This window comes from Tachypleus tridentatus, chromosome 10, assembly GCF_004210375.1.
Source record: "Tachypleus tridentatus isolate NWPU-2018 chromosome 10, ASM421037v1, whole genome shotgun sequence".
Taxonomy (NCBI): Eukaryota; Metazoa; Arthropoda; class Merostomata; order Xiphosura; family Limulidae; genus Tachypleus; species Tachypleus tridentatus.
In genome coordinates this window covers 92,726,349-92,742,363 of record NC_134834.1, presented here as the reverse complement: position 1 = coordinate 92,742,363, position 16,015 = coordinate 92,726,349, and the positions used below count along the sequence as shown (strand labels likewise).

General features: G+C 33.0%; 1 protein-coding gene across 1 annotated transcript; it reads left to right on the top strand.

Annotated features, from left to right (window-relative positions):
- The first annotated feature begins 1,502 nt into the window (after positions 1 to 1,502).
- Positions 1,503 to 9,669, top strand: LOC143229872 (uncharacterized). Its single transcript, XM_076462730.1, has 2 exons — positions 1,503 to 1,661; positions 8,302 to 9,669. The coding sequence occupies exons 1-2, from the start codon at positions 1,635 to 1,637 to the stop codon at positions 8,773 to 8,775; spliced, it is 501 nt and encodes a 166-aa protein (XP_076318845.1). The 5' UTR covers positions 1,503 to 1,634; the 3' UTR covers positions 8,776 to 9,669.
- Positions 9,670 to 16,015: the final 6,346 nt, after the last annotated feature.

The following is a 16,015-nucleotide window of genomic DNA, read 5'->3' as shown; positions in this document are numbered from 1 at the left end:
TCTTAAATTGGAAAATACTTTTTTAAGATAACTAAATAAACAGCTTCCATTTTTCACGTTTCTCAGAACCAAAACACAGTTACGTCAAAAAGCGAAATTCCTTTTAATTATTATAATTTTTAAGTTATTACGCTGATTAAAACTTTTTTAAATTTATTCTTTTAAATATATCCACGAGCTACCCAATGATCGACACTTATTAGCATTTTAGTGACTAAAGTTTGGTAGCTTAAAGATTGCGCAGGAAAAAAACCCTTAAAACTTTAAAAACCATACAGAAAATACATGTTTTTCAGATATTATCATATTTACATTAAAGTTGCTACTATTGAATTTAAATCATTTTCGTTAAATTTGATATCTATATATGTTCACAGTCAAATAAATAGTGGGTAGGTTGGTCCTGTTATAGATCTCTGAATTTTGAAGGTGGTAATTTGATCTTGAATTCGTGAAAGGCCACACTATAATCCCTATACTTTAAGTCAATCACAGCATAAGTTGCCTTCCCTCTGGTTGATAGTTCAAAGCTAGTGTCTTTGCCATAAATAGAACAATACGAAAACAAGTAAAGACTCGTGTTCTTTTTAAACGTATTGAGTATTTTGTCAGACCAGCCTAGTCTTTGAACTGTTTTATATACTTATTGCAATATGCTAATAATTAAATCCGATCTTTTTATGTTATCAACCTCTACAGTTTCAAAAATATGAAAGAATGCAACGACCAATCATTCCAAATTTTTAAAATTACGACAACTATACTTCTTGTAAAATACCAAATTAAAAATTCTAAGCTCTTCCTTTTTAACAATAGAATAAATCACCAGTTACTAGTACAAGGAACAGCCTTCTATTGCTCATTGTCTAATATGGCTACTCATCCGGACTGTCACAGAACAATTAAAGTTCGTTAAATTGTCTCGTTCCAGATTTTAATTTTGCTATAGAATTTTATCACAACAAAAAGATATAAAAATTACAATTCACTTTACTTATCAACATGCATTTTGGTTTTTCTTCTTTTGTTAATCAATCTTTCATTAAATTTCGACAATTTAATGTAGGTTTGGTTAACACAATATTTCAGACTGTAGCTCTCGTTACCACAGTGTATAGTATATTTGCAAAGCACAGTTAGCCCATTGTGTGGCTTTGTGCTTGACAACAAACAAACCAGATAGCAAGATAAACTTTTTCGGACCTTCATTATTACTGTGAAATTTAGTAAGTGCAAAATTTTTAAAACAGACTAAAAAATCTGTCCATACATATAAGATGTTTTTTTTGACAAAGACTGTGGTAAGCTGTCTAAATGACACCGCAGGGAAGGGTGGTGTTTGTTTTTTATTTTCACACTTTCACACTGCCCTATTATAGGAACTATTGGTCCCTAGAACCACTTTCTCCACCAAAATGGGGTTCCTAGGTCAGCTAACTTGAAGCTATAGACCTACCCCCTGGCGACTGGGGTGGCCATTTTAATTAAAAGTGATCCAGAATAGCCAAACGAGGCACGGTTTACGTAACAAGGAGTGTGGTGGACTGAAACGATCAGAGTGGCCTGATTTAAAGAGTACTTCTCCAACTCTCATTAGAAGTTATTCATTGAAAGAGGCAAGCACTCACTCTGGTATGATGATCCCAGCTCGAGTTATTTTGGTAAGCCTACTTTTGTTACTTTTATGTCCCTACAACAGACCAGCTTTGTAAACCAAACCGTTTATCTCGTCCAGTGTGATTAAATCCATATATTTAGGCAGATCGATTAAATAAATGCTTAACAACATAGATTAAATCACTATTGTTCATAAAATTGATTAAATTCTTATGCTTAGAAACATTAGTTTCATCCACACAGTTAATACGACTGACCACATACATACGTTTAGGATAACAGATTACTTCTATATTCTTAGTACGAATGATCATGTCATTATTCTATGTAAGATTCTTAGTTTATACTTACCAAGACTTATTAAGTTCATAAAGTTGATTAAATCTGTAAGGTTCATCAGTTCTTTATGTTCATCAGAACTGGTAAACTACGCATGATTAGTAGAACTAATGAGTTCCTTATGTTCAGTAAAACCGACGAATTTCACATGATTAGTAGAACTAATTAGTTCCTTATGTTCAGTAAAACCGATGAATTTTACATGGCTGATAAAACTAATTAGTTTCTCATGTTCAGTAAATCTGACGAATTTTACATGTAATTAGAAGTATTTACTTCCTTCTGCTCAGTAAAACTGACGAATTACGCATTCTAGAACAACAATTTTGTTCCTCTGTTCAGTAAAACTGATGAATTTCACATGATTAGTAGAACTAATTAGCTCCTTATGTTCAGCAGAAATGTTTAATTTCACAGGTTAGTACAAACTATTTAATTCCTTATATTCAGTAAAACTGATGAATTTCACTTGTTAGTAAATTACTGAGTCCCTTCTAGTCAGTGAAACTAACAAATTTCGCATGGTTACTAGAACTAGTTAGTTCCTTATGTTCAGTATAAATGACGAACTTTACATGTTAATATAGCTAGTTAATTTTTTATGTTCAGCAAAACTGACGACTTTCGTATGTTAGTAGAACTAATTCGTTCCTTGTGTTCAGTAACAATGACGAATTTCACATGTTAGTAGAAATAATTAGTTTATTCTGTTCAGTAAAACTGATGACTTCCACATGTTAGTAGAACTGAGTAGTTCCTTATGTTTAATAAAACTTGCGAATTTTACGTATCAGAAGAACATTATATCCTTATGTTAAGCTTAATCAGTTCTTTATATTCAGCAGAACTGGCGAATTTCACACGAATAGTAGAACTATTTAGTTCCTTTTATTCAGTAAAACTGGTGAATTTCACACGATTAGTAGAACTATTTAATTCCTTTTATTCAGTAAAACTGTTGAATTTCACATGTTAGTAGAAATATTTAATTCCTTGCACTCAATAGAACTGTTGAATTTCACATATTAGTAGAAATATTTAATTCCTTGTACTCAATAGAAATGTTGAATTTTACATGATTAGTAGAACTAATTAGTTCCTTATGTTCAGTAAAACTGATGGATTTCACATGATTAGTAGAACTAATTAGTTCCTTATGTTCAGTAGAACTGTTGGATTTTACATGATTAGTGGAACTAATTAGTTTCTCATGTTCAGTAAAACTGTTGGATTTTACGTGATTAGTAGAACTAATTAGTTCCTTATGTTAAGTAAAACTGATGGATTTCACATGATTAGTAGAACTAATTAGTTCCTTATGTTCAGTAAAACTGATGGATTTCACATGATTAGTAGAACTAACTAGTTCCTTATGTTCAGTAGAACTGTTGGATTTTACATGATTAGTAGAACTAATTAGTTTCTTATGTTCAGTAGAACTGTTGGATTTTACGTGATTAGTAGAACTAATTAGTTTCTTATGTTCAGTAGAACTGTTGGATTTTACGTGATTAGTAGAACTAATTAGTTTCTTATGTTCAGTAGAACTGTGGATTTTACGTGATTAGTAAAAATAATTAGTTTCTTATGTTCAGTGGAACTGTTGGATTTTACATGATTAGTAGAACTAATTAGTTTCTTATGTTCAGTAGAACTGTTGGATTTTACATGATTAGTAGAAATAATTAGTTCCTTATGTTCAGTAAAACTGATGAATTTCACATGATTAGTAGAACTAATTAGTTGCTTATGTTCTGTAAAACTGATGGATTTCACATTCACATAATTAGTAGAACTAATTTGTTCCTTATGTTCAGTAAAACTGATGGATTTCACATGATTAGTAGAACTAATTAGTTCCTTATGTTCAGTAGAATGGTTGGGTTTTATGGGATTAGTAGAACTAATTAGTTTCTTATGTTCAGTAAAACTGATGGATTTCACATGATTAGTAGAACTAATTAGTTTCTTATGTTCAGTAGAACTGTTGGATTTTACGTGATTAGTAGAACTAATTGGTTTCTTATGTTCAGTAGAACTGTTGGATTTTACATAATTAGTAGAACTAATTAGTTTCTTATGTTCAGTAGAACTGTTGGATTTTACGTGATTAGTAGAACTAATTAGTTCCTTATGTTAAGTAAAACTGATGAATTTCACATATTAGTAGAAATATTTAATTCCTTGCACTCAATAGAAATGTTGAATTTCACATGATTAGTGGAACTAATTAGTTCCTTATGTTCAGTAGAACTGTTGCATTTTACATGATTAGTAGAAATAATTAGTTCCTTATGTTCAGTAAAACTGATGAATTTCACATGATTAGTAGAACTAATAAGTTGCTTATGTTCTGTAAAACTGATGGATTTCACATTCACATAATTAGTAGAACTAATTTGTTCCTTATGTTCAGTAAAACTGATGGATTTCACATGATTAGTAGAACTAATTAGTTCCTTATGTTCAGTAGAATGGTTGGGTTTTATGGGATTAGTAGAACTAATTAGTTTCTTATGTTCAGTAAAACTGATGGATTTCACATGATTAGTAGAACTAAGTTGTTCCTTATGTTCAGTAAAACTGATGGATTTCACATGATTAGTAGAACTAATTAGTTTCTTATGTTGAGTAGAACTGTTGGATTTTACGTGATTAGTAGAACTAATTAGTTCCTTATGTTAAGTAAAACTGATGGATTTCACATGTTAGTAGAAATATTTAATTCCTTGCACTCAATAGAAATGTTGAATTTCACATGATTAGTGGAACTAATTAGTTCCTTATGTTCAGTAGAACTGTTGGATTTTACGTGATTAGTAGAACTAATTAGTTTTTTATGTTCAGTAGAACTGTTGGATTTTACGTGATTAGTAGAACTAATTAGTTTCTTATGTTCAGTAGAACTGTTGGATTTTACGTGATTAGTAGAACTAATTAGTTTCTTATGTTGAGTAGAACTGTTGGATTGTACGTGATTAGTAGAACTAATTAGTTTCTTATGTTCAGTAGAACTGTTGGATTTTACGTGATTAGTAGAACTAATTAGTTTCTTATGTTCAGTAGAACTGTTGGATTTTACGTGATTAGTAGAACTAATTAGTTTCTTATGTTCAGTGGAACTGTTGGATTTTACATGATTAGTAGAACTAATTAGTTTCTTATGTTCAGTAGAACTGTTGGATTTTACGTGATTAGTAGAACTAATTAGTTTCTTATGTTCAGTAGAACTGTTGGATTTCACATGATTAATAGAACTAATTAGTTCCTTATGTTCAGTAAAACTGATGAATTTCACATGATTAGTAGAACTAATTAGTTGCTTATGTTCTGTAAAACTGATGGATTTCACATTCACATAATTAGTGGAACTAATTTGTTCCTTATGTTCAGTAAAACTGATGGATTTCACATGATTAGTAGAACTAATTAGTTTCTCATGTTCAGTAAAACTGTTGGATTTTACGTGATTAGTAGAACGAATTAGTTCCTTATGTTAAGTAAAACTGATGGATTTCACATGATTAGTAGAACTAATTAGTTCCTTATGTTCAGTATAACTGATGGATTTCACATGATTAGTAGAACTAATTAGTTCCTTATGTTCAGTAGAATGGTTGGGTTTTACGGGATTAGTAGAACTAATTAGTTTCTTATGTTCAGTAAAACTGATGGATTTCACATTCACATAATTAGTAGAACTAATTTGTTCCTTATGTTCAGTAAAACTGATGGATTTCACATTCACATAATTAGTAGAACTAATTTGTTCCTTATGTTCAGTAAAACTGATGGATTTCACATGATTAGTAGAACTAATTGGTTCCTTATGTTCAGTAGAACTGTTGGATTTTACATGATTAGTAGAACTAATTAGTTCCTTATGTTCAGTAAAACTGTTGGATTTTACATGATTAGTAGAACTAATTAGTTTCTTATGTTCAATGAAATTGTTGGATTTTACATGATTAGTATAACTAATTAGTTTCTTATGTTCAGTGGAACTGTTGGATTTTACATGATTAGTAGAACTAATTAGTTTCTTATGTTCAGTAGAACTGATGGATTTTACATGATTAGTAGAACTAATTAATTCCTTACGTTCAGTAAAACTGATGAATTTCACCTAAGTAGAACTGATTAGTTCCTTATGTTCAGTGATGTTTAAATTCGTATACTCGGTAAGATCGATTACATTCATTTGCCTATTAGAAGACGTCAATGTAAGGTTTATCATATGTATAATTGTAATACGAATTATCAAAGTAATAGAGATAGTAGGGCTAATATTATGAATATCCTTAATAAAATTGATTATTCTCATTTGGTAAAACTTAATATCAACGTGTTTAGTAATATTATCCATCTGTATGTTTAGTGAGATCCATGTAACTCCGTATGCTTAGTAAGAATGACTAAATTTATGTGATTAATAGAAGTGATTACTGGTTACTCTCGCACAATATGGGTTGTGGGAAGGTCTCAATATGGCATTAACAGTGTGTTAGGTATTTTTTCTTGAAACAAGCTGGTTTACTATAACGCAGAGACTGCGCAGTGACGGAATCTGTTTTATTCTACATTATAGTATGAAACTAAGGCTAAACGTTAAAGTGTAAGTAGCTAGGATTTCCTATCTTAGTTTATTAATTAATTATTAATTAACACAATGAAGTAAGTATACTTAAGCTTCTCAGGTTGTCATAATTTTTGGCTTACGATGGCTCAGCGGTAAATGTGAAGGCTTATTTATAAGACTAAAATTAAATTTTCAAACCCGTGGTATGCACAGTGTAGGTAGGTCATTGGGTTATTTTGCGCTTAAGAACAAATAGGATAAAAACATACGTTACTTTGCTGTGTATGGTTTGTTCCGTTTCGTATTTGTTATGCATGTTACGCCAGAGTATTAAAGTATCGGCTTAAAGTCTTAGCTTGTTATCTCAATTCTTATCCCATATGACATAACTTCAAATACCATGTATGGTTACGAGTTCACATTTTCCCAGACTCTTAAGTTACGTCACAAGTTCAAGGTGTTTTGTAGAAAATTAACAAAATAACATGAAGTGTTTGCACTTGAACGTAATTAACCTGAAGTTTAACAAGCTGTCTGATATTTCTCAGAATACGGCCCGGCATGGCCAGGCGATTAGAGCCCTCGCCTCGTAATCTGAGGGTTGCGAGTTTGAAGCTCCGTCACACCAAACATGCTCGACCTCTCAGCCGTAGGGGCGTTATAACGTGAAAATTAATCTCACTGTTCGTTTGTAGAAGAGTAGTCCAAGAGTTTGCGGCTGGTGGTGATGACTAACTGCCTTCCTTCTAATCTTACATTGCTAAATTAGGGACGATTAGCGCGGATAGCCCTCGTGTAGCTTTGTTCAAAATTCCAAAACCAACCAAACAAAATTTCTTACAATACTTAAGAAACTGCTATATTAAAAATTTCTACATTTATGTTTTAGTGAGACAATGCTTTAAGCATTATTTAGTCTTGTCTCTTAACCATTAATAATTAAAGTAGATTAAAATACAAATATAATTAATTCCTCTGCAAATACGTCATCGGTGTTTATATTCTTAACGTTGACAGAGATACCTGGAAAGTTTCGAAGATAAGGTCAGCGCTACATTTGTCTCTCAGCTTTAGCAAGTGAAATATTTAATAAACCTGAGAATGAAATTACATGTAATCATTTATTTATAGAAAGAATTTGTTTGTTTGTTTGTTTTTGAATTTCGCACAAAGCTACTCGAGGGCTATCTGTGCTAGCCGTCCCTAATTTAGCAGTGTAAGATTAGAGGGATTTGGTTTGGTTTGTTTTGAATTTCGCGCAAAGTTATTCAAGGACTATCTGCGCTAGCCTTCCCTAATTTAGCAGTGTAAGACAAGAGGGAAGGCAGCTAGTCATCACCATCCACCACCAACTCTTGGTCTACTCTTTTACCAACGAATAGTGGGACTGACCGTCACATTATAACGTCCCCACCGCTGAAAGGGCGAGCATGTTTGGCGCGACGGGGATTATAGAAAGAAACAGCTCTGCTTTGAACCAATCGCTAAAAATACATATTTGTTTGCAACTTGCTATTTATTTATATCTTCTTATAATACTAATCAATATTTATACTAATTTTGCTTTCTGCAGAGAGGATTAAAAATCATAATTTGTGGGTTTTCCGAGGACCCGGATGAATAAATTATCTCTGATTATACTATTTCTGTCCCGCAAATCTTTTCGTGTGTTTTCAAACATTCTCATTCTTAACTTCTTCTTGAAGTCAAGTTTTTGTGTGTTTTATTAAAAGCTCTGTTTTACACCCAAGATACTTTTCTTTTAGACTCTCCTGCTGTTGCAAGCCCCACTGTGGACGTACGCTACCCAACCAGAAGAGGATGAGCCCTCAGTAAAACTCCCCGATTACGAGAAGAACCAGCAGTCTTCAGGTGATGATCTGACAAAATATGTTGTAATGTATGAAAAGAGGGCTCAATTTGACTCTCCAGAAAGTTACGGAAAGGGCCCTTGGGAGCTGTTTACTTACGGCTTCGGAGTCAAGTACGGCCATAACCCTACGAAACGGATCGAAAAAGGCTACGGTTACGTCAAAGCCTTGGGTCGTGATTTCTGTAAGGAGAACCCAGAACACTGCGCAAGCTTCTTTGATCCCAACGCATTCCTTTACAGAGGTATTAAAGAACCATACTGGGGATACCAGGCCAGAGGCTCCTCCCTTCACGCTCTGACCCACGGGTTACACCTTAAACAAGCTACTCCAATTGATTCAATCGGTCGTCATCATAAACGGTTCTAATTCGAAATATCTGTGAAACGGCGCATTTTCGTAGGTGTGCTAGGAAATGAAACTATACAGTCGTAACAAACAGATAGTATTATGATTTCAACACCCACAAAACTGAACAGTTATCAGACTTACATGAAAATGCTTTTGTTACAGATATGTTAGGTGATGTTTAAGTTTACTTGTTTTGTTTTACTGCTCCAAATGTGTTACAATATGAATTACCTTTGTACTGTGTTGTAATGAAACCATACACTAATTATATGTAAATATACTACAAATATTGAGGTATAAATTTTCCCACTTGTTGCTCAAAACCGATGGATTTTACTAGCGAATGCAAAGTTTAACTATCATGAACAATAGAAACATTTAACATGTTACCCAACACAACGAGATCTAATTCATCTTAGATATACTTTACTCTTGTTTACATCTTATTCGGTTTATCTAGGTCTCTACTACTAAATTGTTCATGTATTATTACACACATCTAGGTCTTTCATACTGAAGTAATTCCACAACAGAATACCGGAAAGTTAAAATAACAGATTTGTACCAATGTTTTGAATAATTAATTTGATTTGGTTGTTAACTTATAAGATTATGTCCTGATGACTTCTCGGCTTTAAGATTTAAGTTACGTGTTAATCATTCTATTTTGTGGTATATCTGTTTTTCTGTTGCCATTTTGCTGCAGTTCTGAACAACCACAAGAAATATAATTATGTTAGGCTAACATTTTGTATATGTATGGCAGCAGTAAGAAAGATCTGAGATTTATACCAGACTGTATTTGTCTAGTAAGTTCGAGTGATTATGAGAAACCCATTAAGGTTACACAAATGAACATGACTTTACTCCTTTTCTATGACAAATTATAAATTAAATAATTTAAATGTAAGTGAATAAATAAAAACAACCACAATACAATACGAGTGATTATGAGAAACCCATTAAGGTTACACAAATAAGCATGGCTTCACTCCTTTTCTACGACAAATTATAAATTAAATAATTTAAATGTAAGTGAATAAATAAAAGACAACTACAATACAATAATTTCCCATTCAATGTTTGTGTTACAGTTAAAACTTAGTTAAACTACCGTTTAACTTTGTTTCACAAGGGGGAAGATTCCCTTTTTACGAAGCTTTACAGTTTGTTCTATTAGTTTTTTTATATAAAGTTTATGTGCAAGTACAACATGATAAACTTGTATTTTAATTTAAAACTATATAACTGACGTTTGTTGTTTTACGTCAATTTATAAAAGTAAAAACTATCATTAAAATAACAGTCCGCGTAAGATCGAAGAATAGTTACAAAATATACACACCTGTAAAGTGTCAGATCTTACAGGTTGATATTAAATATTCGTTTTGTTATATTTAACACTAGATGGAGCGCCCGTCTATTGGACAGGTTAAATAAAAACTTTTTGATAACAAAGGATAGAAAATTGTGCTTCCATTTTTTTTCTTAATATAATAAACATCAAAAGTGAAACAGAAATACACATACAGGTAGAAATTTTAAGGTACCTATTTGCAAGAATTCTAACAACATGTGAGGGTCCAACCTCCATGAATTTCCTCGTGTCATACTGTATCACTGTGTTAAATTGAGTGCAAGTTGATCAAGAAATGCTGTAACATGTAAAGAACAGATACACACAAGTATTAACGTGTATTTGTAATTGTATATTGGGGGATCTAACCCTTACCCTCTTCATGTCATCCTATATCACTGTGTCAAGTTTGGTGCTGACTCACCAAGAAGTATGGATACAATCATAAAATGTTGTGCCAACAGTTTTCAATACAAAACTAATATTATTAAATGCAATGATTTTAGTAACATATTTTAACAAGATGGAATGTATAGAATGATAGTTAAATGTGGTAAAATACATTTGAATGTCAAATAGGTGTTTGGAGGTTGTAGGTGAATGATAGTGTGTTTTTAATTGTCCACACAGTGCACTCAGGCTGATTGAATTACTTTAGAATCCATCTGACAAGACGAATTATTTTTATCTGCTCTTATCACAACAGTATCAGTAAATAATACTCCGTCAGTTACCACAGCTGTATCCTGAACTTTAAATAATTGTCTCCTTTTAATCAAAGTCCACACAGATGGGTTCAATTACTTTAGAATATCCTTTAATAAGACAAATTATTCCTCTTTTCTCTGTTAAATAGTTTAACTTATTTTAAAATATCACCCATTAAGGCTAATTACTCGCACGTCAGCTGACTTCATGTCTTCTAACTTTTTACTGACCGAACTTCACTTGACTTGCGCTCGCTTGGTCACCTATATATATATATACTTTGATTTTTAAAAACTAAAACACGCTATAGTGTAACAATACTGACATAGCAAGAAAAACTTAGAGGTTTCGAGAAAGACGATATCAACAGCACTGGAACAATTGAACTATACACACAACTCTTACTGTTTTAAGTAACAAAATTTGTCATAATTATTGCTTTAAAATAATTACTTTTAACACTCTTTTAACGAAAACTAAATAATCTTTAGATATTAAATCATATTATAAACTAAATAATAACTCTTACACTAAACATTCTTGTATATTTGACATCACCCAACCACCACACTGAGCTTATTCAAAATAAATAACAAATGTAAACAAAAAATAAACACTGCACAGTTTTGCAACTACACCAAACTAAATATAAACTTGTTTTTAAAGGACCATCTTGAAGGCAAAGATTGACCCATCACAACTTGAATGACCAGATTCCATCAATATAACAGTGTAATGTAACAAAAGACGAGCAGCAACAAAGCAGTCTGATGAGACTGGAGTAATTTTACTTCAAAAATAATACAATACAGATTAACACAATGTCAACACACTCCGTAGTATTGTTACCTTGTTAGGTGCACATGACATATATATGTTCTTCAACAATCTGCTGTTGCACAAGCATTTGTTACAATATAAGACATAAATAATGCTTACAAAATAGACAACAGAAACACGCTTAGAACAAGTCACAAATTATCGGCAGCATTTACAACTATTTGAAAATAACTGTATAAGAATTAGCATCATGTAATAGCATTATATCCAATGGTAACAAATGCTGAATATGTAGTCCCTCTTTCAGCTAAATTTAAGAAACAGTAGTTAGAATCATCAACGCTGTCTGACTAAGAAAATCTTTTATGGTAATCGTCAAGTGTTAAAATAAAAAAGATAACCGGGCATGGCCAGGTGATTAGGGCGCTCGACTCGTGATCTAAAGGTCGTGGGTTTGAATACCCGTCGCATCAAACATGCCCACCCTGTCAGCATTATAACCTGACGGTCAACCCCACTAATCATTGGTAGAAGAGTAGCCCTAGAGTTGGCACTGGGTGGTGATGACTAGCTGCCTTCCCTCTAGTCTTACAGTGCTAAATTAAGAATAGCTAGCGCAGATAGACTTCGTGTAGCTTTGCGTGAAATTCAAAAACAAACAAAATGATTAAATACAGTCGCGGAAATCCAACTAGAGAGAGCAAATTCGAGTAACGATATACAACAGCAAAATCAGGAACCTTTCACGTGGCGCCCCTCCGCTGGTACAGCGGTATGTCTTCGGATTTACAACACTAAAATTAGGGGTTCGATCCTCCTCGGTGGGCTCAGCAGATACCCCAATGTGGTTTTGCTATAAGAAAAATACACATTCATATGGCACTTATCAGTTAATATGCACAAGTTGTAGTTTTCAAGTAACGTTCGCCATTTTTTATGGCAGAAAGTGAAAGATTTAGAAAAATTCCTCATACGATAAAATTAAGAACATCAAATCAAGTTTATAAAGTACTTTGAATTATGTGATCCAACACTACAGTAGATATAATAATAATCTTATAGACGGGTCATAAAGGAGATTTGTAATTTAAGCAAACAATTAGCATTAAATTTCCAGTGCTGCTTGCTTGCGTTTTGTTTGGGATTCCGACTTGTAGATTTTAATTTCTCAATTTTGATTTACGTTATAAGTTGCGCAGCAATAAACAAATATATACCGAAAGTAAGACACAACCCCGACCTAAGCGCATATAAAATTTAACCAGTAGCAAAACAACTTTTTTTTCAAATAAAAGAAATACATTTTAAACATCGATTTAAATAGTTTCGTGTCTTTTAAAGTAAATTATTTACTTAGCCAGGTGGCGTTCTGCCTGGAGTTTCGTATAAACACGCATCGAGTACAAAGGCAGCCGCTCAGAAAAACATCGCCTATATTAAGTATTATAACCATGTCCACCAACTTTCAGTAAAAAATACTCAATTTTAAACAGGTTTCAGAAACTTGCATCGTTCCATACAAACTATCTTTCTAGGTTTTGATGCAAAATGTCCAGCTAGTTTTGATGTAGACTTTTGAAACCATAATATTAATAATAATATGATGGGCAAATTTTTTATTTTGTCTAACAATCGTGAAATGGCCCGGTATGGCCAAGCGTGTTAAGGCGTTCGACTCGTAACCCGAGGGCCGCCGGTTCGAATCTCGGTCGCACCAAACATGTTCGCCCTGTTAGCAGTGGGAGCGTTATAATTTGACGATCAATCCCATTATTCGTTGGTAAAACAGTAGCCCAACAGTTGGCGGTGGGTGGTGATGACTAGCTGTCTTTCCTCTAGTCTTACACTGCTAAATTAGGGACGGCTAGCGCAGATAGCCCTCGAGTAGCTTTGCGCGAAATTCAAAAAGAAAAAATCGTGAAATCACCTATTTTGCGAATTATCAATGTTTGATGGTTTTAACTGTTGAAAAGTGAAGGTTTGGGAGTATTGTTCTCTACGTATATCTTTTTTAAAACGGTTTACATACCGAATTTTTTATTACAGTTTTAAGCAAATTTCTGTACAATCCCTATTATGGATTTCGTGATTCATGATTCTCACTAATGTACCTTTGAGTTTGATGATAAACTCATTAAACTTAAGTACGTTGTATTTCGTCATATGACGTCATTGTTTTGTACTATTGAAAAACATTTTAACACATTTTTATGAACATCCTAATTAGCACGAAATATATAATTAATTTTTATTTACGCTTACGGCCCTGCAATAAGCAAGTGGTATAGGGCGCTCCATTCTTCATCCCATAGAACATGCTCGCCCTTCTATCCGTGAGGATATTATGTGACGGTCAATCCCACTATTCGTTGGTAAAAGAGTAACCAAAAGTTTGCGATAGGCGGTGATTACTAGCTGCCTTCCCTCTAGTATTATACTGCTAAATTAGGGACGGCTAGTGCAGGTAACCCACGCGTAGCTTTGCGCGAAATTTAAAACAACAATCCTTTGCGTCTTCCTAATATGCTTGATTAACTTGTATCACATGTTCTCTTACTGTACTTGAGTAAGACTGTACAGTTCAAACTTATCTGTAAATCAAGTATATATATATATACAGATTTATGTATCATATATATTTGTTTATGTTGTCTGGCTGTACTACAGTATTTTGTTTGTTGTAGAACGCTGTATAATGGGTTATCTGGGTTGTATCTACTATCCAAATTAATTCCCAAGTTTAACGACATAAGCGCACAAGCAACAGCCTTTAGTAAAATGCAAAGCGTGTTGTTAAGAAGCGTAAAAGCTGTTTACGAAGAAACTACTTGTCCCTAGTTTGTTTATTTGTTCTTTAGTTTAACGCATAGCTACTGGAGGGCTATCTGCACTAGCTGTCCCTAATTCAGCAGAGTAAGACTAGAGGGAAGGCATCTAGCTATCACCACCCGCCGACAATACTTTGGATACACTTTTACTAACGAATAGTGGAATTCACTGATAGTTTATAACGTCCCTACAGTTGAAAGGGCGAGCTCCGTAATTATTTTGGCTATGTTGGTACCGTTTGTGGCTAGATTTAACAAATTTCCACAACGTTAAAAATTAGATGTATGTTTATTTAAACTCGTAATATGCATTTCTATTATGTTAAGTAGCTACTTTTCATTTATTAGTAGGTTAAAAGTAAAAAAAACATATTTTTTTAAATAGGCAAAAACGGAATGTAGAAACACTGGGAAAATGTCTTATATTCAAGATTTTGTCACTAACGTGTTTAAAATATCTTTCCGAATATGGTTGCAATCTTAAATAACTTGGACTATAATTAATCGTGGGGGCGTTATAATGTGACGGTCAATCCCACTATTCGTTGGTAAAAGTAGCCCAAGAGTTGGCGGTGGGTGGTGATGACTAGCTGCCTTCCCTCTAGTCTTACACTGCTAAATTAGGGACGGCTAGCACAGATAGCCCTCGAGTAGCTTTGTGCGAAATTCCAAAACAAACAAACAAGCTATAATTAATATTTTTCAATCGTTTTTAAATTCTCAACTGAGAATTTTAGCGATCCATGTGAACACGTGAATTAAATCTCAACAATAATATACAATTAAAACATTGTTTGGATATATTACCTATATTTGTCAGTTTAATATCAAATGTACCTTATTAGTTGATAACGTTTTGTGTTTCCAAGTTTCACTGTGTCGGTATTTGGGTATTGATGTTGTTAAATACCCAGGGGGGTCAGGTACATTTAAAATAAAAATTTGTTTGAGCTACATTTTGTATCGGTAAACTTCATTTTGACAGTCATCACTTAACACAATGTTTTAGTAATTATTATTAAACAGAAACACGCACAATAAGCTGTCTATGCTAAGCCAACAGGGGAGTATCCAAATCCGGTTTTTAGCGATATAAACCTTTAGACCTTCTCACTTCGGAGGGGAAAGCAACAAATTAAACCAGTTCAATCACAAGAAACGACTGAAACTTTTTATGGAGTTTTTGCATGATTTTATGGGTTTTTTTTTTCATCTACTCGCAAGAGCAGCATTTAAAGTGTCAAGAAGAAAAATTTTATTAAGCATCAATATTTCTTTATGAACTGGTTTTACTAGTCATATGGGACAAGTTTTTAGCTTTCTGGGAAATTACTGTTATAAGGCTTCATCATGTTTTGTATTTTGTGCCAAATACCACAAACTTAAGTCCATATTTTTACCTAGGTAAACTGCTTTGTTTGTAAAATAAAAAAGTGTAATAATATATCATAATAAGGTTAGTAGTTTGGAATGTATAAGTAGGCTTAAATAGAAAAGAGTCGTAATCTTGGCAGTCATATGTTTATTGTTACTGACGTTGGAAAGCTCTTGATGTTCTGTTAGTATTGGAAGAGCTCAGCACTAA

What these genes read in the sequence shown, in the direction of transcription:
- LOC143229872 (XM_076462730.1), top strand. Translation starts at nt 1,635, where the DNA reads ATGATGATCCCAGCTCGAGTTATTTTG. An exon ending in TCCCAGCTCGAGTTATTTTG is followed by an intron (nt 1,662 to 8,301) that starts GTAAGCCTACTT and finishes CTTTTCTTTTAG; the next exon opens with ACTCTCCTGCTGTTGCAAGC.